The sequence below is a fragment of the Perca flavescens genome, chromosome 2 (genome assembly GCF_004354835.1).
Source record: "Perca flavescens isolate YP-PL-M2 chromosome 2, PFLA_1.0, whole genome shotgun sequence".
Lineage (NCBI taxonomy): Eukaryota > Metazoa > Chordata > Actinopteri > Perciformes > Percidae > Perca > Perca flavescens.
Window position 1 is genome coordinate 44,359,539 of NC_041332.1, and position 26,160 is coordinate 44,385,698.

Here is a 26,160-nt window from a genome sequence, read left to right on the forward strand (position 1 = left end):
TCTGGGGGTGTCCAGTGCAAAATGAATGGGAGTCTATGGAGCTAGACGGCTACATTTGTCTCTTTCGCCTGATTGTTGTTGAGAAAAGTTTTTGCAAGTTCAACATGGATTATAGGTCGAAAGTTGAATGAACGAGTACTTATGTCCTTTTGATTTCTTACAGGTTGAGTCGTTGTTGCCCATAACATGCTAATGAATGCTGATTGGTCAGTGAAGGACTGATTACGACCGGAGCTCCTGCTGGACGGCATCCGAAGCGGAACCAGAATGTCAGAGTGAATATTTCGGCGTTGTCTTTAAAACATTAGCAAACCAAACCTCTTTCTAGCACGTTTATTGACAGGGAGAGCCTAACCTGTCAGCTGTGTTGTCAATGCATCGAGAGAAAAAAGGAAGTGACTCAGAGCTTGCCGTAAAAGCAGTATCTCTGGCCGTATATGTGTATGACGTCATTGACATTTTAAAAGGCTTTTTAGAACAAAAAAGCCTTCTGGAATTCTCATTTTACTGATGTTAACGGGCATAGGGCATGGCTGGTTCCCTTTAGATATTGTATCACAAACAAAGTTAGGGAATTACATTTGAAAATATTACATAATATATAGGCTATCCTACAAACCTATTTGTCTCAAAATTCATGCCTGTTGATAACTATTGTAGTTTTTGTAAAACAGAACAAGAGTTGTTAACCCATCTTTTTTTATGGTTGTTCATTCTGTATTGCATTCTGGAAAAGCTTTGAAGATTATATGGTATCTAAAACAAAACATACAATCACACTTGAAGGGAAACATATTAGTACCTATTTTGAATGTAAATATAGAAAGTTATCTAATATTGTAAATCTCTTTATTTTATTAGGTAAGTTCCATATCCATAAGGCAAACATTTTCCAGATCAACACTGTGCTTCAAATTATTCCAGGTTGAATTTGACATGTACTTTGAGTCTCTTAAACTGATATCCAATAAGAAAGCTACCTTAATATCTGATGTGTACTCAAATTTCCCCATTCATTCTGCACTCGCCTGTGAGCGGCCGCCCCATATGGATCAAGAGTGGAACTGCAACCAGTTTAGAAGGCGGAAGTATCGCGAGAGTAGAACTTCTCCCCTTATTAGAAATTCTCTGGATACTGTATGGCAGGTCCGCTCCTGAACAGAGGGGGCGCTGTACTGTAGTTCATACTGGAAAAACACCATACTGTGCAGCCAGCCGTCATATCAACAAAGACTCTGCAGCCTGGGAGCTCACGTTTTTCGCCGTTATATTGAAAAAGTTTTTTAAAAAAACCCACCTAGTTATGCATTTCAGATAGCACTGCAACGTTTAAGAGCTACCAGTGTCGTTTTAAAGACAAAAGTCTGCTCGGTCCATCCAAAAGGCTAACGTCAAGCGTTTCAAGCTCGCCGTGACAATGTCGACTGCCATGGACTTCCATTCTCAGATCGCCTCCATCATGGAGGTGCTGGCTAACGCGGCCGTTGCAGAAATTTGTAAAGTTGTGGACGACGGATACGCGGTGGTTCATCTGGAGATGTCCCGGAGCCAGAAGGAGAACGAGGTTCTGCGCAGGAAAATCAAACTGCTGGAGCTACACATCGCCAGGTACCGAGCGGAGAGAGTGAAGGGATCGGAGGGCTCTCTCTGCAGCCGCTTCGCCGGGGTCCGCCTCCTCAACCGGCAGAATAGGGCCTCACTGGCAGGTAGCCTACTGTATGTAACGTTCACAGACAGTGTTTCAGTTTGACTGTTAAATAGTGTGTAGATAATGAAATCGTTATTTATTTAGAAGCGGGCTGGTTGGTGAGTTAGCTAACGCTTTCTTGCTAATTCCACCAAGCTTCCATGCTACATAAATAAGCCGGGCAGAGTCGTCCCTCATCCGGCGATAGAAACCCTGCTTTCCCCGTTCTGTTGGCTCAGAGCTCCACAGCCTAAGTCCACGGGTAGGCTACTAATTAGTTCGGCACCAAATGTATTGCAAGAAGTGTTGTAAAAGTGCGCAGACTCGCCACTTTGTGATGCGAGAGAGAGAGCACATACAGTATGTGAAGTTGCCGTGACAGATTCGAGTTGTGGTTGTGATGGAAAATGGAACAGAGGCTAGAGCTGGGCGATATGGAAAAATTCTAATATCACGATATTGTTGACCAAATACCTTGATATCGATATTGCGGCGATATTGTAGGGTTGACAATTGGTGCTTACAAATAAATTGTAATTGGTAATTGGTGATAAATAATCATCATTAATGTATATATAATAACTACGTGAGTAAAGGCAAATGATAGAAAAGCTAGAACTGTCTGGTAAGTTAAAATAATGACATCACTTTTCTGTAATGCAGCCTTTTTAAACCAGGAAAAGACAAGACTTGTGTCATATCACAATATTACGATATCCAAAATCTAAGACGATATCCAGTCTCATATCACAATATCAATATATTGATATATTGCCCAGCCCTAACCAGAGGCTGGTTAGTAAATGTTGCATTACAAGTTTGCAGCTGTCATTGTGTTCATGTAAATACCAATCTACACATTTGTGAATATTTTTTTCTGTGACTTCACATTCAGAATACAGGTGTATGAACATGTTCTAGGAGTGCAAATTTTAACTTACAAGTTCATTTTTCTTTTTTTTTTATAAGCTCTCGTGTGTTTTTTTTTCTTTCTGTGACTTCAAATTCAGATCACACGTGTGAATATCTTTTACTAGGGCAAATTTTAACATACAAGTTCAGATTGTTCTGCAAGTTCTCACGTCCTATTCTACAAGCTCTCACATTTTGCCCCATATTTACCTTCTTAATGGATCTTTTTTTGTTTTTTTTCCAACATGGTGAAAAGAAGTCCACACCGCTGGCTTCGGACAAGAAGTCACCTCGTGAAATCGATAATGTTGTCAGAAACTTTTAATAACAATCTGAGCCTGTCCGTGGCAAAAATAATCCCTTTTTAATGGACAAAAATCGAGGGTGCACAATTGCCCCATTAGGTTACATTACCGTTCGGTTCGCGCAGGCCTGTCACTGCCATCTCGCTCAATGCTGGACCAAATACAAAGATTTTGGTTCACATCGATCTATTAGACACAGATGCATGGGGAAATGGGGTCCATGTTGAAAAAAAAAGACCCATTAAGAAGGTAAATAGGGGGCAAAATGTGAGAGCTTGTAGAATAGGACGTGAGGACTTGCCGAACAAACAATCTGAACTTGTATGTACAAAAAAACAAAATTACCCTTTAACCAATTATTCTTCTTCTATTGGTCCACTAGGCCCCTCTCTGCAAGGCAGGACCAGGTTTTTGAACCGAGACCCGGGGACTCCGCAGTCTGTGCAGAAGATCCAGCCTATCAACCTGGACCGGGGTCCTGACCAGGAGGTCGTCACCACCACCAAAACTGAGGTAGTTATTCCACAGTGCACCAGTAATGATGATGAGGGCGTGGGGGGGCATTTGATGTGTACGTTTAGTTCGGCCCATGTCCTATCTGCTAACATGGAAGGGGCGGAGTTTATGACTTACAGAGACAGAGCGGATCGCGTCATACTCTGGAAGCCACGCCCACCCAAGGGGAAGACGACTCTCTGCTCTACATTGACTTGTATTGCATGAAGGAGTCTCCTCGTCGATTTTCTTTCGCTAGCAAACAATAGAAAAATGCTTGTAAAGCTGCAGTGTGGTGATATTCACTACTAACAGGGTAAATAACCTATGACTTAAGTTTTTATAAGCTGCCAACCCGGAAACCTGAGCTTTTATTAAGACAAAAACAGACGTGAGGAATCAGCGCGGAGAATGGGGAGACTGTGGGAACCTGACACTAATGGTGTGTTCCGTTGACCGGGAATGACGTCACACCCGAGCCCGAGTTGAATGCGTTTCCATTTACAAGTCCGAGTTTTCATTGTGGGGTAGCTCTAGCCAGGTTAGCCATTGTTAGCAATGCCAGTTGATAACAACGCTGTTTTTTTGTGTGCATACAAACATGTCCACAGATAAAGGTTGAACAGCGCTGTGTGTACGACTGATTTAATGAGTCACAAATAACCCAGAAGTGCCAATAACTGTATGTTACTACGGCTTTCACTACTGCTGATGCACGGAGCAGCCATGTTGGATTTTTAGCTCGCCGTACACGGGGGTTGCCTGAGTTCCAAGCTCGGAAATCCGAGGTCAGGGGGTGTGTTTCCGACTTTGTACTTGAAATATCCGACTTCCAAGTACAACGTTATGCCCAATGTTATGTGTGCAGCGAGCATTTTGTTACCAAGTCAAATATCCATATGCAAGGCTCCAGACTAACTTTTTGCCTTGGTCGCACTGGTGCACCAAACTTTTTTTATTTAGGTGCACCAGCACAAAATGTAGGTGCACCCAAATGTTTTTTCTCGCGTCGCCAATAACGCCACAATTTCAAGGTCACCTTTTTATCACACTCCATATACATTCATATATGTCATGTCAATTATTTTCAAAAAGAATGAGTAATATTTTTTATTTGAAGCACAATTATACTATACCCCTCCACACTGATTCTTCTCAGATCTTCCACTAGTCCAGAACTAAAGATCATATCTCTTTATTTTTCGGCTGAAGGGCGATACACAATATATATATATCTCTATCTTTAGTTTATATTTTTTTACAAAGTGGGCTAAATGTTCAGTTTTAAGTCAAAGCCACTTTTCACAAGCTCTTTTATTAAAACAGATGTGATTTAAAATAAAATGCAAAGACAGAGTTTCCTTCCCAATTTGAAAATATACAGTTGCAACACATGTAAATTATCTGAAATAAATAGCCTGGGATATATTTAAAAAATATACAGTACAGGCCAAAAGTTTGGACACACCTTCTCATTCAATGCGTTTCCTTTTTATTTTCATGACTATTTACATTGTAGATTCTCACTGAAGGCATCAAAACTATGAATGAACACATATGGAATTATGTACTTAACAAAAAAGTGTGAAATAACTGAAAACATGTCTTATATTTTAGATTCCTCAAAGTAGCCACCCTTTGCTTTTTTTGATAACTCTGCAAACCCTTGGTGTTCTCTCAATGAGCTTCATGAGGTAGTCACCTGAAATGGTTTTACCTTCACAGGTGTGCTTTGTCAGGGTTCATTAGTGGAATTATTTCCCTTATTAATAAAAAAGCAAAGGGTGGCTACTTTGAATAATCTAAAATATAAGACATGTTTTCAGTTATTTCACCCTTTTTTGTTAAGTACATAATTCCATATGTGTTCATTCATAGTTTTGATGCCTTCAGTGAGAATCTACAATGTAAATAGTCATGAAAATAAAGAAACACATTGAATGAGAAGGTGTGTCCAAACTTTTGGCCTGTACTGTATATCTCTGAGAAAGCTCCTTCACTTGTTTTCAATAACAGACCTGGATAGCCCAGTAGCTCATATATAGGAGAGAGGGGGAGTACGATGGACTGAAGCGTATTCTACTCACAGAGTGACGGCTGACTCATTATGAATGGGTCCAGCACGGGTCGAATGCGGGTCAGTGGCGTTACACACGTCTTGTGTAGGCTATGAAATGTCTGTATAGTCACTGCGCTGCATTTTTATGAACTATGATAATGTGGCCATGGGTCACTTCTCTCGCCCAGGTCCAGCAGGCTCCGTCTCACACGCTATTACTCAACGAACTAAAGTTAGTTCCATTCAATAACTTCTTATGGGTTTTTCGCCATGGCGGCCGCAATAACAGAGAGTTACCAGTGGAAACACTGGTACCAATACAGGTTTCCCTCTCATACTTAACAATATACAGCTGCGTTAATAACAATTAAAACTGTAAACGAATGTCAGCATGTGGACCGGCAGCGCTGCGTCTCTCCATGTTGCAGGTGAGCCGGCCAGTGTGTGAGTGAAAGGGGGGTGGGGGGCTGCGCAGAGGAGAGATCCAAACACAGGCACGGCTTTACAGAAGGAATGGGTCATGTAACTCAACATTAAACCATATCGATATAAACGATATCGCTTCGTTCGTGGAGCGGCAGCGGATGCTAGGACGTTAGGTGCACCGGTGCGACCTAGGAAACATCTTAGTCGCACCCTTACACATTGTGGTCGCACTCTAGAGCCCTGATATGTCAGATTTAGGCTTACTATATGTCTGTACGTTAAGCTAAGAAACGTAACGTCGGACATAACGTTAGCTTAGCGTTGGGCATTTTTTCTGTTGTTTGCTAGCAGACGAAATTGACGAGTTCTTTTCCCCTCCGGTAGGGGCGGGACTTAAAATCATTCCTCATATTTCACGTCATTCACAAAACTACAAAACAGACAAGACATGCAAATAAATAAAAACACAAAACAAACCAACTCAACAAATGGATCAAACAACACAATAAATACACACTCAGATAACACTGTCATAGTCCCTTACAATAATGTAGGAATTCATAAAGTCAAATTCTCTATGAGACTGCCATATCTTCAAAGAGTCAGGTTCTGTCTTTACTCTTATAATAAATGCTGTCCATAACAAAGTAGCTTGAGAGTTCATTCCACCAGTGGACTATTGCTGGGGGTTTGGAAGCCTTCCATTTTAAAGCTATGCATTTCCTAGCTGCCATCAAAGCAAGATCTATGTACACTAGTGCTGTCAGTTAAATGCGTTATTAACGGCGTTAACACAAACCCATTTTAACAGCGTCACTTTTTTTATCGCAAGATTAACGTTCTTTTTGGCCCAGCAAACTTTGTAGTTTTTTTTCACATGCTGTTGCAACAACTAGTAACGTTAGAAAACTACAACATCACACCAGATCTAGCTTGACCGGAAACTAAACAACAAGCACGCCGCACACGCTTGTTTGGGCTTGCGAGCCGGCCAAAGAGTAAGTAGGCTAACGGTATGTTTTGAGTCGATGGCGAGCGTGAGACGCCGAAATGGACACCAATAAGATTCTGAATGGAAAGTTTACTTTTAAAAAGTTGCCAAATGGTTCCATTGACAAGAGCAAAGTGATCTGTTTGTTTTGTCGTTGTGAACTGAGCTATCATTGCAGCACGTCCAGTCTGAAATACCACTTGATGGCCAAGCACACAGCTGATGCCAATTTTCCGCCCCCCCCCTCGTCAAAGCCAAGCAACAAAAGCACAAAGCAAGCCGTTCCACTTTTCCATGTTGATAAGAGCTTTAAAATGAGAAAAAAAAAATAATGGGACAAAAAGAAATCAAAAGGGACATTTAGAATAGATAAAAATGGGCGATTAATTGCTAGTTAACTATGACATTAATGCGCTTTAAATATTTTAATCATTTGACAGCACTAATGTACATACTTCCATATTTATTCCACTGGTCAGACAAATTAATTTCCAAAAGACATAAACGAGGTGAAAGGAGAACTGGGGTCCGTTCCAGGTAGGCGGTTTAACCAACTCTGAGTCTAACCCTGATGTCTGAGTTGATTTACCCCGAGATGGGAAACTCCAAGTTTTCAGTTCCAGAACAGCTGATATGAGTTGGTTCAATCAACTCGGAGTATGTTCACTCAGGGTTACGCGCGTGCACAAAAGGCAGCATGAATGGAGCCATGATTCTATGATTCACCATGGTAACAACCACAAACAAACGGGTCGGCGGAAACAGTTTGAACATGTATTTTGTTAAAAAAGCAAGACAGCGGCTGCTGCTGCAAAAGAGAGAGAATTGGTGTGGGAGAAAATTGCTGCTCGAGTCAATGCGTACGCATTCACAGTGTATTAATTTTATATTTAATCACAGTTAACTTATAATATTACTGGTAAAAACTGGAATTGTATTACACCTATAATTTCTTTTAGGTGCAATCCTGCGGGCGAAAAAGTAAACTATACTAATCCCATTCTGAGGCTGCAGCACCATGATCATTAACAGAACTATAATTTATAATGATGAATTTCTTTTTAACGGCTCTACTGTCCAGGGAACACTACAAAAACATTTAAAAAACGTTTCAGAGCGAGTCACACTTTTCTGATTGTTCTGCATACAGTGGCTTTACTATTACAGTAGGCTATGCTAAACTGTTGTAAAGAAAACTGCTGTTTGCAAAAAACATAATGCGACACAAAGAATCTGCTGGGATGTTAAAGCCTGTCCACGATGGTTGATGTTAGTGATATGAGGACGGATAAGGTGGTTGATGGACCTGTCCACGATGGTTGATGTTAGATATGAGGACGGATAAGGTATCTACATATCTAATGGACCTGTCCACGATGGTTGATGTTAGTGATATGAGGACGGATAAGGTATCTACATATCTAATGGACCTGTCCACGATGGTTGATGTTAGTGATATGAGGACGGATAAGGTATCTACACATCTAATGGACCTGTCCACGATGGTTGATGTTAGTGATATGAGGACGGATAAGGTATCTACACATCTAATGGACCTGTCCACGATGGTTGATGTTAGTGATATGAGGACGGATAAGGTATCTACATATCTAATGGACCTGTCCACGATGGTTGATGTTAGTGATATGAGGACGGATAAGGTATCTACATATCTAATGGACCTGTCCACGATGGTTGATGTTAGTGATATGAGGACGGATAAGGTATCTACATATCTAATGGACCTGTCCACGATGGTTGATGTTAGTGATATGAGGACGGATAAGGTATCTACATATCTAATGGACCTGTCCACGATGGTTGATGTTAGTGATATGAGGACGGATAAGGTATCTACATATCTAATGGACCTGTCCACGATGGTTGATGTTAGTGATATGAGGACGGATAAGGTATCTACATATCTAATGGACCTGTCCACGATGGTTGATGTTAGTGATATGAGGACGGATAAGGTATCTACATATCTAATGGACCTGTCCACGATGGTTGATGTTAGTGATATGAGGACGGATAAGGTATCTACATATCTAATGGACCTGTCCACGATGGTTGATGTTAGTGATATGAGGACGGATAAGGTATCTACATATCTAATGGACCTGTCCACGATGGTTGATGTTAGTGATATGAGGACGGATAAGGTATCTACATATCTAATGGACCTGTCCACGATGGTTGATGTTAGTGATATGAGGACGGATAAGGTATCTACATATCTAATGGACCTGTCCACGATGGTTGATGTTAGTGATATGAGGACGGATAAGGTATCTACACATCTAATGGACCTGTCCACGATGGTTGATGTTAGTGATATGAGGACGGATAAGGTATCTACATATCTAATGGACCTGTCCACGATGGTTGATGTTAGTGATATGAGGACGGATAAGGTATCTACATATCTAATGGACCTGTCCACGATGGTTGATGTTAGTGATATGAGGACGGATAAGGTATCTACATATCTAATGGACCTGTCCACGATGGTTGATGTTAGTGATATGAGGACGGATAAGGTATCTACATATCTAATGGACCTGTCCACGATGGTTGATGTTAGTGATATGAGGACGGATAAGGTATCTACACATCTAATGGACCTGTCCACGATGGTTGATGTTAGTGATATGAGGACGGATAAGGTATCTACACATCTAATGGACCTGTCCACGATGGTTGATGTTAGTGATATGAGGACGGATAAGGTATCTACATATCTAATGGACCTGTCCACGATGGTTGATGTTAGTGATATGAGGACGGATAAGGTATCTACATATCTAATGGACCTGTCCACGATGGCTGATGTTAATGATATGAGGATGATAAGGTATCTACATATCTAATGGACCTGTCCACGATGGTTGATGTTGATAAGGTATCTAGTGATATGTTAGTGAGGAGGACGGATAAGGTATCTACATATCTAATGGACCTGTCCACGATGGCGGATGTTAATGATATGAGGACGGATAAGGTATCTACATATCTAATGGACTGTGATAAAAAATACCTCTCAAATCGGTTATGTGGAAATGAAAATACATCTATAGTCGGGACTCAATACTGACGTAAACTCTCTGTGAATTAATACAGCTTTTTCATCAATGGGATCGTCGACAAAAGGACATGACACGTTTTGTAATCTGCCTAATATAAACCAATAAATTTTTTTATTCATGCAGATAAAACTGAATTAAAATGTGCCTGATACAGACTGAATGAACGAATGAGGAAATGAGTTTGAATGAGAGAAACTCAGTTTTTTTTCCCCCGTTTCTCTCAATCTCCTTCCTCTTATAGGGAGGACACTGAGAGAAACTCGAGGTTTCTTGAAGAAAACCTGCTCCCGACCAGGTTAGGTTCACAGGTAACTGACTCGAGGTTTCTTGAAGAAAACCTCTATTTCTTCACAGACTCAGAACGGAAAACCCAGAACGGAAAACCCAGAGTTTCCCTCATCTCAGGGTTAACAAACTCAGAGTTTTCACTAAACCTGCTTTCTGGAACGGGCCTCTGATACGTGTAAAAACTGAGATATCAGCTGGATGACAAATTTTCAAAATAACAAAGTTGTTCACGAGTCACGACCAAAGCATATGAAAAAAAGGCGCCGACAGAGGAATGATATCTCACTGTTGATTTTATTTAATTTCTATGAAGTATAACAAACCCAGTGCATTATCTTAAATAGTGCTAATATATGCCTTAAATTATAACCGCTTTTATGTACTTTCCTGTAAATAAAAGACCAATCTTTTTGGTATATTTCCATATGAAGATCTTGTTCCCACTTCGGTCTTAAATAGTCTGTATTTACCATTGAGCTTGCAATAAGGGCACTATAAATCTTCCTTGAGATAAGTTTATCCTTGTTCTTCTCCCTATTGTTAATTATGACATAAATTGTTGATGGCTCAGGTTCTTGCAAAGAGCCGTGCTCAGAATTGACTACATGCCTTATTTGAAGATGTCTAAACAAATGGGAAGAAGGAAGTCCATATTTCTGCTGAAGCTCAGTGAATGAAAAAAAATCCCATTTTCAAACAAATGAAACATTTCCCTTATACCTTTTATTATACCAAAGTTTAAATGTATCTTCCGTACAGCAGAAAAAAAACTTGATTTCTCCAAATTTGTGATAAAAGGGAGGGGGTATTTTTGTAGCCTAACAATTTATGAGACAATTTCCAAATACGGAGGCTATTCAGTATAACAGGATTTGTGTTTCCCATACATATGTTCTACTTGGTAGGATTGAGACCCATCCAGGTAGATGAAATCCGAATTATACTTTTTCCTCCAAACAACGGTGTATTTTGTACAGCGCCCACAGACCAGCCCCCCCCCTGCCCCCTCCTCTTAATGAGTGCAAAGGACATGTAGCTATAGTACAGAACAGCATGTTTAGGATCGCCAAAACACAAATTAAAACACTTCAAAAAACGAGCAATGATCTAACCAACAAAATTAACAAGAATTAACTTTAGATAGCTCTAGTCTTATATGATTAAACAGGAGTTAGGAGGGAACAGTGTTGAGATTTATAATAACTTTCTGTATTTATATATATTATTACAGGTATTTTATCTGCTGAACCGCTTGACATTTGGCACAAAAAAAATTATATTTAATTGACAAAGCGCATCATGGTTCCACTTTCCTGTCATTTGTTGTAAATTCAACGAGCAAGTTGTTGTAATTCAGCAGAATACTGAAAGCAGCAGAAAGCCAGAACTGAGTACATTTTAATATTTGTTTATTTATCTTGAGTTCTATCATTATTGTGATATTCAACGTTAGGGCATATCGCATATTTTCCTCATATCGTGCAGCCTCAATAACTACCCTGAAGTTGTGGCAGATGCGGCATAGTGTCGCATTATTTTCATCTGCATCATCTTTTAGTTTAATTTGTTTAATATGTAAATCGTTAGTTCTTTCTAAATGATCTGATAATGTTATGTAGTCATTGTTTTCACCTTCGTTTGACTAGTTTATAACTGAACCCAACCATCACGCGCCGCGCCGTCACATCCGGCACCTGGAAACTTTGTAGTGATTGGAACCACTTCTTTGAAATCAATGTATGGTAAATGTTCAGAAGACCAGAAGTCTTCTTCTTTGTCCAGATGAGCATTTGCAAAGGCCAAGCGGGCTTTTGTGGGCCTTATCTGGAGAAGTGGTGTACTCCTTGGTCTGGGTCCATGGAACGCAGCGGTGTGTAGTATCCGTTGGACGGTCTGCCTTGAGATGTTGCCACCAGCAGAGTCCAGATTCTTCAGGATGGTGATCCTTGGATTCTTTTTTTACCTCTCTCACTATCCTCCTGGCCGGCCAGCACAGGTGTCACTTTTGGCTTCCGACCACGTCCCCTGAAAGTTTTCACAGTGCGGAACGTCTTGTATTTTTTAATAATACTTTGCACTGTAGCCACTGAAACTCCAAAACATTTAGATATGGTCTTATAGTCCTTTCCTGACTTATGAGCAGCCACAATGCGCAGCCGCAGGTCCTCACTGAGCTCCTTTGTCTTAGCCATGACTGGCCACAAACCAACAGCAGAGAGCTTCTGTTTTTCTCCTGTTGACTTGATTAAAACAGCTGTTCCCATTGAATCAGGGTAATTAGGATGCTTTACAACAGCTTGGACTATTTGGAATGGTATAGAACTTTGGATTTTCCCATAGACTGTGACAGTTTTCAAAGGGTATGAATAATTTGGAGATGCCACTTTTTGTTCAAATGTAAATAAAAGATGAGTAATATTTTTTATTATACATACATACATATATATATACACATACATATATATACACACACATACACACACACATAGTTTGGCAAAACTTAGAGACTGATATATATATATATATATATATATATATGTGTGTGTATATGTAATCAGTTTGTCCTCTCAGTCAGCAGAACCTGAGGAGGAGGTGGGGGAGCTGCTGATCGTCAAGGTGGAGGGAACGATGGAGACCGGAGCCACCAACCACGAGGGGCCAGTAGACGCCTGCACCGCCACAGCACTCCCCGCTGCCTTGCCGGACGCCGGACGCCGCAGCGAAACGGAGGTCAGTGGATCTGACGTCACCTTTGTTGTCGACAGGACAGCTGAAACTGACAGCAGCAGCAGTGACGCCGCTGAAAGCGATGTCAGAGCATGGGAGAGGGAGCCGCCGAGCTCGGACGCTAGCCTGGCGCCAAGCTGCGACGCCTTGCCAGCTTCTTGTGATGATGTAATGGACGGCAGGGGAGATGAAAAGGCGGCATTAGACACCTCCGAGTCCTCCCTGTCAGATGTGGTGGTCATTGATGGAGGGGGGGTGTCACAGCAGTGGGAGTGGTCAGCTGTAGACCAGACACAGAGAGAAGCAGGCAGAGGCGGACATGAAAACACTACATCAACCACGATTCAGTGTGCTGGGCTGGAATCAGCAGGACACGGGTCCGTGCAGGTGCAGTCCTCTGTGCAGGCATGGTCTGTTCTCCCTCGCGATGACACCCCGAGAACATCCAGTGGAGCAACTACGTTGAGCATCAACTCCTCCGTGAGCCACCAGTTCAACTCAGTTCACCACAGCCACCACAAGCCCTTCTCCAGCAGCTTCCACCTGGCTTTCTACCACGCCGTCACCATGGAGCGCCCGTACGGCTGCACCAGCTGCACCAAGCGCTTCTTCCTGGAGTCCGACCTGCAGAAGCACATGGCCAGGCACACCAGGGAGAAGCCCTTCACCTGCACGCTGTGCGGCAAGAGCTTCGTGTGCCAGAGCCAGCTGGAGATCCACCGCAACGTGCACACTGGGGAGAGGCCCTTCAGCTGCTCCGTGTGCAACAGACGCTTCTCCCATCCCAGCAACCTCAAGCGGCACCAGAAGATCCAGCACTTAGCCCAAAGAGCAGACCTCCCACAGCACTGCCGCACCAAAGATTTACAGCCAGGGGTTTTCACTGACGAGGGCTAGACAAGGCTTTTTTTGGGAGCGCACCTATGTTCCCACAGCCCTATATTCCCACAGCCCTATGTTCCCAGGGCCGTATGTTCCCACATTTCTAAGATTTTTTTCCAAAATTAGGCCCTATGTTCCTACATTTCCTTTTTCATAAATTTGTATCAGATTTTATCCCCCTTTGTGGTAGCAAATTACACCCAACCTATTCTCCTGTAGCAATGGACTACAGCTGGAATGTAACCCTAAAACCCGTTTTAACCCAAACCTAACCCTAATATAGGGCCTAATTTTAATAAAAATCTTAGGAATGTGGGACCATTGGGCTGTGGGACCATTGGGCTGTGGGAATATAGGGCTAACCCCCCTTTTTTACACAATGCTGTTTTACTACAGCTACAGTTTTACTGTTAAACACGGAGGGTTATTATTTATAATTTTTTAACAAGCTGCCTTATGTTGATAAGAAATTTGCTCTTTGCTCACATATTCGCTGAAGCAATGCTCAGTGCAGGTACAGTATCTCACAAAAGTGAGTACACCCCTCACATTTTAGTAAATATTTCATTATGTCTTTTAATGGGACAACACTGAAGAAATTGGAAAATGGTTTTATGTCAGTTAGCCTAATAGCTGCTTTGATTTGCACTGAGAGATGATCTTATGGAAAGTACCCCATGCCAATCTCTAGGTATGGTGAAGGGCATGTGATGATATGGGGCTATGGTGAAGGGCATGTGATGATGTGGGGCTATTTTAATTCCAAAGGCCAAGGGAACTTTATCAGGATGCATAGTATCCTGGATCCATGAAATAACTGGCCTTTAATAATAAAAATCTGCCTGCCTCTATGGGAATTTAACATAGGGGTGTACTGACTTTTGTTGCCAGCGGTTTAGACATTAATGGCTGTGTGTTGAGTTATTTTGAGGGGACAGCACATTTACACTGTTATACAAGCTGTATACTTAATACTTTACATTGTAGCAAAGTGAAATTTCTTCAGTGTTGTCCCATTAAAAGATATAATAGAATATTTACTAAAATGTGAGGGGTGTACTCACTTTTGTGAGATACTGTATAGCTTACTTCATCATAAACAGCTAAGCTAAGTTTAGCATTAGATTTAGTTAAGTAAAAAAAAAAGTAAAAATGCCTATTCACAAACACGGTAGCCCAAGAGTCCCAACTCAACATCTTGTGGTTCTATGCGCTGTCGGACTTAAAAATATAATGTATAAACTAGTCTTAATATCATATATGATGAAACTGATGAGAAAATGAATAAGGAATTTTACTGTGAAAAGATGAACAAGCGTCTGTCACACTCACTATGTGTCATAAACGACGAAACATGTTTATTCCTTTCAAACTGTCCCTCTTCATCAGGTGCCAAAGGTCACTCACTCTTTCTGGAACAGACACTAGCTAAGTTTCCATCCACTTGTCAATCGAATTATCTTAAGTTCGGTAAAAAAACTCATGCGAATAAAGCTGGTGAAAGTATGTTTCCATCCAACAGCTTTAAAGTGAATAAAAACCTGTGCGTATTGACGTCTCATGCTGTTTTGTGATTAAATTAGTATATCGAATTGATTTGAGACATTTTAAGGTGTTTCCATTCATTTTCGCACTTAATCGCACAACATTCAAGCAAACATTTGCGAACAAAGTTTTGCTAGACAAAAGTAGTTGTTAATATTAGAAGCCAAGGAAGCTACGATGGGCCATTGGCCGAGGATCTGATCCACCTCATCAAAAAGGTGGAACTTGCCTTTTATTTTCCCTCCGGCATCGCTGCGAGACAACTCTCTTTTTTGAGACATGTATCGCTGTTTGAGCGCCTTCCATTTACTCCGGAGGACGTCCCACGGCTTGTCGTAACCTTTGTTGGTCATTTCCTTTGCGAGTTCCTGATAAATGATGGCATTTCTTAGATTTTTGCTATCTAAAATAGTCGTTATATTGTGCTTAAATTCAAAAAGTCTTTTGTCTCCTCGTTCGTCCACTTACATCTGTCTTTGTTGACACCTGTCGTGTGAGCAAACAGAGTGGAAATACTGGGCGGAAATGAACTAAAACTTCTTCGTTTTATTGCAGGTTGCAACCATAAAATGACCTAAAACTTAATCACAATTCATTATTTATTCGGCAAATAGCGTTTCCATCAGCGTTTATCGCATAAGCCGTATATTGATCAAGAGAAAATCCGATGAGACCGAACGTATTTCCTTTGAGTCGATATTCATGAAATTCTATTGAATTTTACTGTTTCCATAAGGCATTTTTCATTCGATATCACTTAATTCAGATAAAAACGTGTGGATGGAAACATAGCTACTGACAGTAAAGACGAGGGATTGTGAATCTTAGTCTTTGAGTGCTTAAGTGCACTGAGAATATTGGTATAAGGTGCTTTTTTTCTAAGATTTCTATTTTCCATCTAATTTAATAAAGATTTGACTGAAAGAGGAGTTTTCTTATAGTATTCTAGTGAGAATTCTGTTCTGTTTTCTAATGAGAGTTAGAATTATATTGTTTACCAATGAGAATTCTGTTTGTTCTTTCCTCATATTAATCAGAATCAGAAGTTTTATTGGCCAAGTATACTTACATACACAAGGAATTTGACTTCGGTAGGTGTTAACTCTCTACACATTCAACAAATAGACATTAACCAAGTATGATTACAGTTGTGATTGCACTGTCTACCAAATTGAAATAAAGATTATACATACTGATGTGGACATGGATACTGCATGGGAGCAGTAACTGTTCTAGCATCACTTGGATTCATCACATCAGATGTAAATGTTTTTTTAGCCATTTAATGTATCCTTTTAATCCGAGCTATGAGCTCACCAAAGAGAGGGGGATTTACATGTGTACTGATGTATACTGTACATACAGTGTCGTGTAAATAAATGATATTTTATTTGTATGGTGTCATGGTTTACTGATTTAGTCACAGTGGAATGCATTTCTATTCTTCAGTTAAAAACATGTACACAAAGTAAATCCTAATGCAATAATTTGATTATATCTAGCACATAGAGCTCACACAATGAGTCCTATATTAAATAATGCGTATTACTGTGTCAGAGCCTGGTGGGTTCTTTGTGTCAGCTAAAAGCCTGCCTCCTCTTTCCAGGGCCAGAGATGTCTGGAAAACACGAGCAGCGCTCAGCGCAAGGTGGAAAAGATGCATGAAGTGCAAGGTATCAGTCCGTTCTTCTGTCACACCGTTCAATCACTCCAACCTACACCAAGCTACGTCACACCCCAGCTCTCCCATTTGTTTAAAGTGTCCATGATCACCTCCTCAGCTGTTCTGTGATTAATGCTATGGAAGCATACAGTATAAGAGACACAAGTATTTGAATTTTAACAGCCACTGAATACTTTATTTCGGTGTATTTTACTTTGAAAACCATGTATGTGAATGTATTTGTTCTGAATTCACCTCTTTTGAAATTAAAAGATATTTCTTGCTATTTCAAGAGCTGAATTTGAAGAAAATAAAGGTATTTCAATGGTCACAAATTCAGATAAAAAAAACCCCAAAAGATTCAGATTGCTCAAATTCAGATTTAAAAATTAAAGTTGAAATAATTGACATACCAACATCTGGGCTACCCAGGACAGGGTAGAGCCTGAATCCAATCAAACTGACTTCTGGCTTTTTAAGACCATAGTCTGTCACTCACGTGATCCAAGAAAACAGCTTGAAAATTGAAACTCAAACATGCCTGCCAGGGCTATGGTAAATCAACCAGTTTTCTATTTAAATTTTTATATCTAAATTTGACCAATCCGATTCTGAAACTTGAATGTTTGGACCTGAATTTCTGACCATTGTAATTACATTACATGTCATTTAGCTGATGCTTTTATCAAAAGCGATTTACAATTGCTATATATGTCAGAGGTCGCACACCTCTAGGGGTTAAGTGTTTTGCTCAGGGACACATTAATTGATGTATCGCAGTGGGAATCAAACCCAGGTCTCCCACACCAAAGGCATGTGTCATATCCACTGCACCATTACCACCCATTGTAATATACAGTGTGTATATATATATAATATATATTAGTGCTGTCAGTTAAACGCATTATTTACGGCGTTAACGCAAATCCATTTTAACGGCGTAACTTTTTTTATCGCAAGATCAACGTTCTTTTTGGCCTAGCAAACTTTGTAGTTTTTTTCACATGCTGTTGCAACAACTAGTAATGTTAGAAAAACTACAACACCACACCAGATCTAGCTAGACCGGAAACAAAACAACAGGCCAACGCCGCACACACTTGTTTGGGCTTGCAAGCCGGCCAAAGAGTAGTAAGCTAAAGTTACGTTTTGAGTGGATGGCGAGCGCGAGACGCCGAAATGGATGCCAATAAGATTCTGAATGGAAAGTTTACTTTTAAAAAGTTGCCAAATGGTTCCATTGACAAGACCATAGTGATGTATGTGTTTTGAGCTATCATTGCAGCACGTCCAGTCTGAAATACCACTTGATGGCCAAGCACACAGCTGATGCAAATTCTCCGCTGAAAATGGCCTGGTTGATATTTTATTGGTCCTTATGGATCCCTGTGTTTCGGCCCTATTTGTAATAAGAGCTTTTCTTCCAAATATGGTATGATCATGAATATTTAGATGAGCTGCGCTGTGATTGGTTGAGCGAATCCCCATACACACACATTAGAGGCGCACGCTGATTGTTTGAGCGAATCCCCATACACACACATTAGAGAAGCGACAGAATATTATATTCCAGACACTGCAATGTTTCATTACCAAATTCACTTCTGAGACTTTTTTATGCAAGAAATCAACTATATAAAGCTCAAATATGGGCTGTTTACGAAAATGTATGGCTAATTGCAAATTTGGTAAGACGTGTCGGACTTTAGGAGCTCACACAGTCTGACGAGAAAGCGGCAGCATGCTGGGCTCCATACCCAAGGCAAAGTCACCCTTTGTGGATACTGCACTACCGGGGCTCCGCGGCCGGCTGCCAGCATAACTATATAACTTATATCACAGCTACCCCAAGGTCTTACAAAGCTAACAAAAGCTAACAGTCCGGTTTGAATTTAAGGCATTTTTATGAACGTGAGGGGTCTTGTTAGGAGGAGCAGCTAGCTAGCTATGTGTCCCATTCAATACAATGGGAAAAGATTGCAGCTAGCTAGCTACACTTTCGGCATAACTATAGTATATTTACAATTTGAATTTCGTCACGCCAATTATATAACATCTACCCCAAGGTCTTATAAAGCTAACCGTTGTGTCCGATTTCAAATGAAGGCATTTTTGTGAACGTTGGGGGACTTGTAAGGAGGAGCAGCTAGCTAGCTAGCTATGTGTCCCATTCAATACAATGGGAAACGATTGCGGCTAGCTAGCTACACTTTCGGCATAACTATAGTATTTTTACAGTTCGAATTTCGTCACGGCATGTATGTTACATCTACCCCAAGGTCTTATATAGCTAACCGTTGTGTCCGATTTCAAATTAAGGCATTTTTGTGAACGTCGGGGGTCTTGTTAGGAGGAGCAGCTAGCTAGCTATGTGTCCCATTCAATGCAATGGGAAACGATTGCAGGCTGGACTAGCCATGCATGACAGACACTAGCCAGGAAGTCCTGATACTATGCCACAATACTGTAGCCTATCAGACAAGGTATTCACAGCAAGTAACATCTCAAAACCAATGATGATATTTGGGGTTGTGTTTATTAGCCATTTGCGGTTGGTACTACGCACTCTCTGTAGAGACGGTGTTTAGGCTTTTGCTGAGGGTGGTAAGCACACAATTGTTCCAGGCTGTGACTATCTGACTTGGGCCGTGTGAAATATTGTGATGTAGAGCATCCTGGGACATCCTGGCACTTCCCTGCACTCTCCCTGTCATCTTTTGTGCTGCAACTATCTTCAACCTGAATAAACAAATTATTTTAAAGATAGGTTATTAGCTATTATTGATATAATATGTGTTGCTTTGTGTTAAAGAATTAGCATTTCATTTAATAATTTAATATTTTTGTCAATGTCATATTACACTTTTGATTCATATTAAGGCTGTGAAATGATGAAAATGACTAGGCCCTATCAATGTTGTCTGTGAAGCTTTCACAAACAACCACCACAGAAAGACGAACAGAAAGTGCAAGCTAGGATTTTTATTTGGTTAAACTTTTGGTTACATTTGGTGAATTATTTAGCCCCCTTCCCTGTTTGTTAGCACGTTTAGAGTGGTACCAATGCATGCCTGATGTTTTCCATTTAATTCAATACCAGTCTTCATCCCAGCAGCAAAAGTGAGCTCAATACAACCTCTCATATATGACGAAGTGAAATCGCGGTCAACCCTCAATTAATTTTGAACGCGTTTAATGTTTCAAATTAACCTAACAGAAATTATTAAACACGTTAAGTTTGACAGCACTAAATGGCACGATCATTTTCATAATCATGATGCACACCCATGTTGATAGCCGAATATGTAATTCGCTAAGATAGGGATAAAGGCAGCTTACTATAATGTGTCCTGCTCCTGGCACTGCTGATGTGAAATTAACTTTCCTGCCTGTCCCTCATCATGACCAGGCTGTTGACTGGTGATAGCTATAGATAGTATATAAGAATGGACCAACAGATCCCGGGGAGACTCCAGGGAGTTTACTCCCCCGGAGTCCTTATGTTTTTTCCCCCAGCGTATTTCCTTGGAGAACGTTGGCACCAAGATCCTGGTTCCAGCTGTCGCCGTGGTCCTGCTGCACTCCCTGCTGAGCTCAGCGGTGCCCTGCAATGTCATGCTGCTTCCTGCTGAACCCTGCAGCTTCCCGCTACATCCAGTCACTGTTCCATTATTAATGTGACTACTATTGCCACTGTTCATCACACCCCCAACCGGCCCTTCAGACACCGCCTACCAAGAGCCTGGGTCTGTCCGAGGTTTCTTCCCAAGAGGGAGTTTTTCTTCGCCACTGTCGCACTGCTTGCTCTTGAGGGAATTATTGTAATTGTTGGAATTGTTGGGGCTTTGTAAATTATAGAGTGTGGTCTAGACCTACTCTATCTGTAAAGTGTCTCGAGATAACCTATGTTATGATTTGATACTATAAATAAAATTGAATTGAATTGAATCCCGTTGCTCTGGATGGAGATCAGTGAAGGATATTAGAAGCACTTTTCCGGTGAGCGCTACTGCGCAGCCTCCAACTGAGAGAGACGACACAGATGTGACGTGAGCAACGTGTCTGAAAGTTGGAAGTCTTCTGGTAGCTGTGCCAAGAGAAATCTCAATCATTCCCAATCTTGCAGAGACGGAGAGCGTAGGTATATTTAAGGAGATAACATCGGCACAGGCTAATTATTGCTAACTAAAATGCTAGTTAACATTAGTAATTTAACTTAAACAGCTAATGTAAGTCGAAACTGCCTGCGAGCTTGTCCTGTACTATACGGTAATTCCTCTACTATGTAACATAATTGTTAGCCTGTTTTTACAAAAACGTCTGCTACGGAGCTATAACGTCAGATACAAGGTGGAGCCTTTTATACATTGTCATGTTTCTTTAGAACTAAACAACGGACAAATAGAGTCTTTAAACGCTTCAGATGTAAAGTTATTCGCTGTCAAAGTGACGTCAAACTGAATGGCAGTCAATGGAATGCTAACGAGAGGTGATATTGTTGTAGCATCAAAAGGAGGTTTGAGTTCTGAAGCGAAGCTTATGGTGCGTTCTTTTTGTCTTGTAATCACGACTAGTAGCTTTTTTTAATTTAGGATTCTATTCACCCAGTTATTGACATATTACACAAATATATTTCACAGTTAGATACATGAAAATTACATTTTGATTAACGTAAACGTTAGGCTACTGCTCTGCTTTCTGCTCAAGACTCGGCTTAAAGCCATTGTCGTATAGCAACCGAGTGTCTCTAGCCAATTTCAGCTGCACAAGCTACAAAATAACTAATCAGGAGGTATTTAACTCCTAATAAGACTGTAGAGACATGCCTATAGGTAGCAGTATACAGCACTATGTTTAACTCCTAATAAGACTGTAGAGACATGTCTATAGGTAGCAGTATACAGCACTATGTTTAACTCCTAATAAGACTGTAGAGACATGTCTATAGGTAGCAGTATACAGCACTATGTTTAACTCCTAATAAGACTGTAGAGACATGTCTATAGGTAGTAGTATACAGCACTATGTTTAACTCCTAATAAGACTGTAGAGACATGCCTATAGGTAGCAGTATACAGCACTATGTTTAACTCCTAATAAGACTGTAGAGACATGCCTATAGGTAGCAGTATACAGCACTATGTTTAACTCCTAATAAGACTGTAGAGACATGCCTATAGGTAGCAGTATACAGCACTATGTTTAACTCCTAATAAGACTGTAGAGACATGTCTATAGGTAGCAGTATACAGCACTATGTTTAACTCCTAATAAGACTGTAGAGACATGTCTATAGGTAGCAGTATACAGCGCTATGTTTAACTCCTAATAAGACTGTAGAGACATGCCTATAGGTAGCAGTATACAGCGCTATGTGTACGACTTCTTTATTTGGTTACAACAAAGACAAAAGTGCTTAAAATTGTAGATAACCACAATGTTTACTACGTATGATGCACGACGTAGCCATCTTTGAAAGTGAACTCTTTGTCCTCTGAGTTCAGACGACTTGACGAGTTGTATATACAACCTCGGGGGCGTTCTTTTTGCAACTTCCGGTTCGTAACTCTGCAAAACGACTCGTAGATCGACTTCGGGGGACAAAAAGAACGCACCATTACCCCCTTGGTGATAGCCAGACTAGTAGGCCTACTCTTCTTCCTCAGTTTCTTTTACACGTAGCATATACAGTAAGTGATCGTATTAGCGCCCCCTGCTGTTGGCTGTTAATATCGCTTTATTATAAGTTTAGACTTTTTTTTGTGCCGACGGCCGTCGGTTGGATGGCCGTTCTGGACTTTTCCCGAACGCACAGATTGTCAGACCGTCCCCGGTTGGTGATTAATTTGATAAGTTGACAACTAATCGATTAATCTTTGCAGATCTACAAAGAAGCACGGATTACAACACACACAGAGGGAGTCTTCATTTTATGCTCAGGACACCATTACTCCACTATATCTTTACTTATTAGATATCTGTTTGCTGCTATATTAATGTACTGGCTATTGAGGACAGCCCCTTAAGCATGTAACAAGCTGACGAGACGCTATATTTGTAAAGTCATATGTAGTGCAGTGTTTGTAAAAAGAATACAGCAACTCTTTTTTTTCTAACTGTTTTTTCTTTGCTGTGGGCTCATCAGGTGTTACCCCAGAGAAACGCAGTCCCTCCCAAACGCTGCTGGGATGGCAGGAGAGCAGCGAGACTGAAGATAGGGCGCAGCCATCTTGCTCCACACACACAGCAGAAACCGTAGCAGGAAACTCGCCATTTAGCCAAGCGAGGACAACCCTTGCCTCCGTTTCTAAGACACGCCCTGCGACTAACTCCCTCCCTTATGCAGCGGAGGACGGCTGCGGGGGGCCGTTGTTGTCCGGGCGAGGCGGAGAGGACAGAGCTGAGGAAGTAAGCCCTCTCATAGGTCAGCCGCCGCGGCTGTGCATTCAGATCAATGAGCCACGCAGCGAAGGGACGTTTGAAGGTAACACAGCCTACAGTCTTTCTACCTTTAACAATGCCCCGGTTGCCATGGGGACAGTGAACTCCCAGCAACAGCGAACCCAGCATTCCTGGTCTGGAATCCGGCCGTTGGACAGTGCCCTCTTCCCCAGTCAGAAGGCCCTTCACCAAGCATCCAGCAGTCAGAACCAGGAGTGTGTGTCAGCCCAGTGCCAGCAGCCCTGCCTCCCCTACGCCTGCACCTTCTGTTCCCGCCGCTATGCCCACCGGTGCCAGCTGCGCATCCACGAGCGCGTCCACACAGGGGAGAAGCCGTACCAGTGCGTCCAGTGTGGGAAGAGCTTCGGCCAGGTCTGCAGCCTCAAGCGCCACCAGATGGTCCACACGGGGGAGCGGCCGTTCCCCTGCCCCCACTGTGGGAAGCAGTTCTCCACTTCGACCAACCTGAAGGTCCACCAGAGCGTGCACACCGGGGAGAAGAGGTTCCACTGCTCCAAGTGTGGCAAGAACTTCTCCTTCCTCAGCAACCTCATCAGGCACCAGGCTCTGCACACTGCCAAGTAGAGCAAGTCACGCAGGGACGAACCCCCTGACGGGACAAATTAACATGAACACTGGAGCTGCACAGATTGATCCATCAGATGTCAACTCTGAAATGAATCGCCAATTATTTTGATAGTTGATTAATCAATTTGAGTATTTTTATGTTTTTGAAGGTCCCATGACATGGTGCTCTTTGGATGCTTTTATATAGACCTTAGTGGTCCCCTAATACTGTATCTGAAGTCTCTTTTATATAGGCCTTAGTGGTCCCCTAATACTGTATCTGAAGTCTCTTTTATATAGACCTTAGTGGTCCCCTAATACTGTATCTGAAGTCTCTTTTATATAGACCTTAGTGGTCCCCTAATACTGTATCTGAAGTCTCTTTTATATAGACCTTAGTGGTCCCCTAATACTGTATCTGAAGTCTCTTTTATATAGACCTTAGTGGTCTCCTAATACTGTATCTGAAGTCTCTTTCCCAAAATTCAGCCTTGGTGCAGAATTACAGCCACTAGAGCAAGTCCCACAATGAGCTTTCCTTCGGATGTGCCATTTCTGTGTCTGTAGATTCCAGATCGGCGCATCTGAGCTTTCATTTTCTCAAAGGCAGAGCAGGATACCCAGGGCTCGGTTTACACCTATTACCATTTCTAGCCACTGGGGGACCATAGGCAGGCTGGGGGAACACATATTAATGTTAAAAAACCTCATACATTTTCATGCCATGGGACCTTTAAGTAAAAAAAAACTCAAAATTCTCTGACGCTTCTTAAATGTGATTATTTTCAAATGTTTCACTCCTCTGTGACAGTAGACTGAATAGCTTTTGAGTTATGGACAAAACAAGATATATGAGGACATCATGTTGGACTTTAGGAAACAATGATATACATTTTTCTGACAAATTATAGACCAAGCAACTAATTGATTAATCAAAACAATAATAAAAAATAATCATTAATTGCAGCTCTAATGATGCGATTAGGACAACACAACCATCCACATTTGTTTTATGACATTAAACTGTTGAGGTGTTTATATTATAGTTTCAACTCTCTGTGGATAGATGAAACAGGTCTGGTCTTCATTTCAACAGCATTTGGGCATCATGTCCTTAAACATTTTACATTTAGTGCCATTTCGTGTACGGTATGATGTCAGTGCGGTTGGGAAGTACGCCTCCGTGTTAATCTGTTTTTCTTTGGATTCACTTTGGAAAATGTTTGGAAAGTCTTGGACAGCATCTGGTCATTGAAAGTATCTCTGACAGTTGACACAAGCCTTCCTGTAGTTCCTGAATCAGGTTTAGTTTTGAAAAAATCTGATGAAAAATGAGCGATGCACTTGATCGTTTCTAACCTGCAGAGTGACATGCTTTGGAGCTGATGGTGGGGCGTTGACACCTGAGGAAATTCCAACAAATGTCTGTCCTCATTGGTGCAGGTCATGTAAACATGTGTCTGTCTCAACAAATGGCTGTCTGTACTTTGAGGAGATGGAAATGTAAGTTACATGTGCTTATCTAGTTGCTTCTTGATGAGAAGAACGGACTAACTGATTTCAAAAGCTGCGGAATAGATGAGGTGATACTCAGTGAATTAATCACAATACTTTAACATGGAGTTATTTCATCTCGAAATCACATTAAAAGGAAAAAGGGGAAACAAGTAGCCTGGTTGACACCAGACCCTTCTCAGTTGTAATTGAGAGTGGATGAAAACACAATAGACGCTACATAAAAGGAGCACCGGGTACTCCATGGTGAGGACTTCTTCAGTCATTGTAAAGCTGAAATCAAATAGTAAAAGCCAGGGGGAGTTCACATTTTACAACGCAAATGTTGGCTTATTTAATATTTAATTCATTGGCAAATGCAGTACTTTTGGGATCAATATTTTTACATTTAGTACAACTTTTGGGCCAGCAAAGTACATTAAAAAATAAAAGATTTAAGAAGTGTTATACCTGTGTGGAGAGGACTTTAGAAATAAACGAATAGGCTAATAAAATTTAAAAAAAATAAAAAGAGTTTGGAAAAAAAACATTGACTGAATAAACAGAATATGAAAACAAGACTTTCTTT

The 26,160-nt window shown here is 41.2% G+C and overlaps 1 protein-coding gene across 1 annotated transcript; it reads left to right on the forward strand.

Annotated features, from left to right (window-relative positions):
• The first annotated feature begins 1,160 nt into the window (after positions 1 to 1,160).
• Positions 1,161 to 24,263, forward strand: LOC114566915 (zinc finger protein 135). Its single transcript, XM_028595769.1, has 5 exons — positions 1,161 to 1,706; positions 3,287 to 3,417; positions 12,824 to 12,982; positions 17,013 to 17,079; positions 23,215 to 24,263. Exons 1-5 carry the CDS (start codon positions 1,418 to 1,420, stop codon positions 24,093 to 24,095), a joined length of 1,527 nt encoding a protein of 508 aa, XP_028451570.1. The 5' UTR covers positions 1,161 to 1,417; the 3' UTR covers positions 24,096 to 24,263.
• The last annotated feature ends 1,897 nt before the right edge of the window (positions 24,264 to 26,160 follow it).

Bases quoted from the DNA above. Each gene is read 5' to 3' on its own strand.
- LOC114566915 (XM_028595769.1), top strand. From the start codon at position 1,418: ATGTCGACTGCCATGGACTTCCATTCTCAGATCGCCTCCATCATGGAG. The intron at 1,707-3,286 runs GTAGCCTACTGT...TTGGTCCACTAG, and splicing joins GAATAGGGCCTCACTGGCAG to GCCCCTCTCTGCAAGGCAGG. The intron at 3,418-12,823 runs GTAGTTATTCCA...TTGTCCTCTCAG, and splicing joins TCACCACCACCAAAACTGAG to TCAGCAGAACCTGAGGAGGA.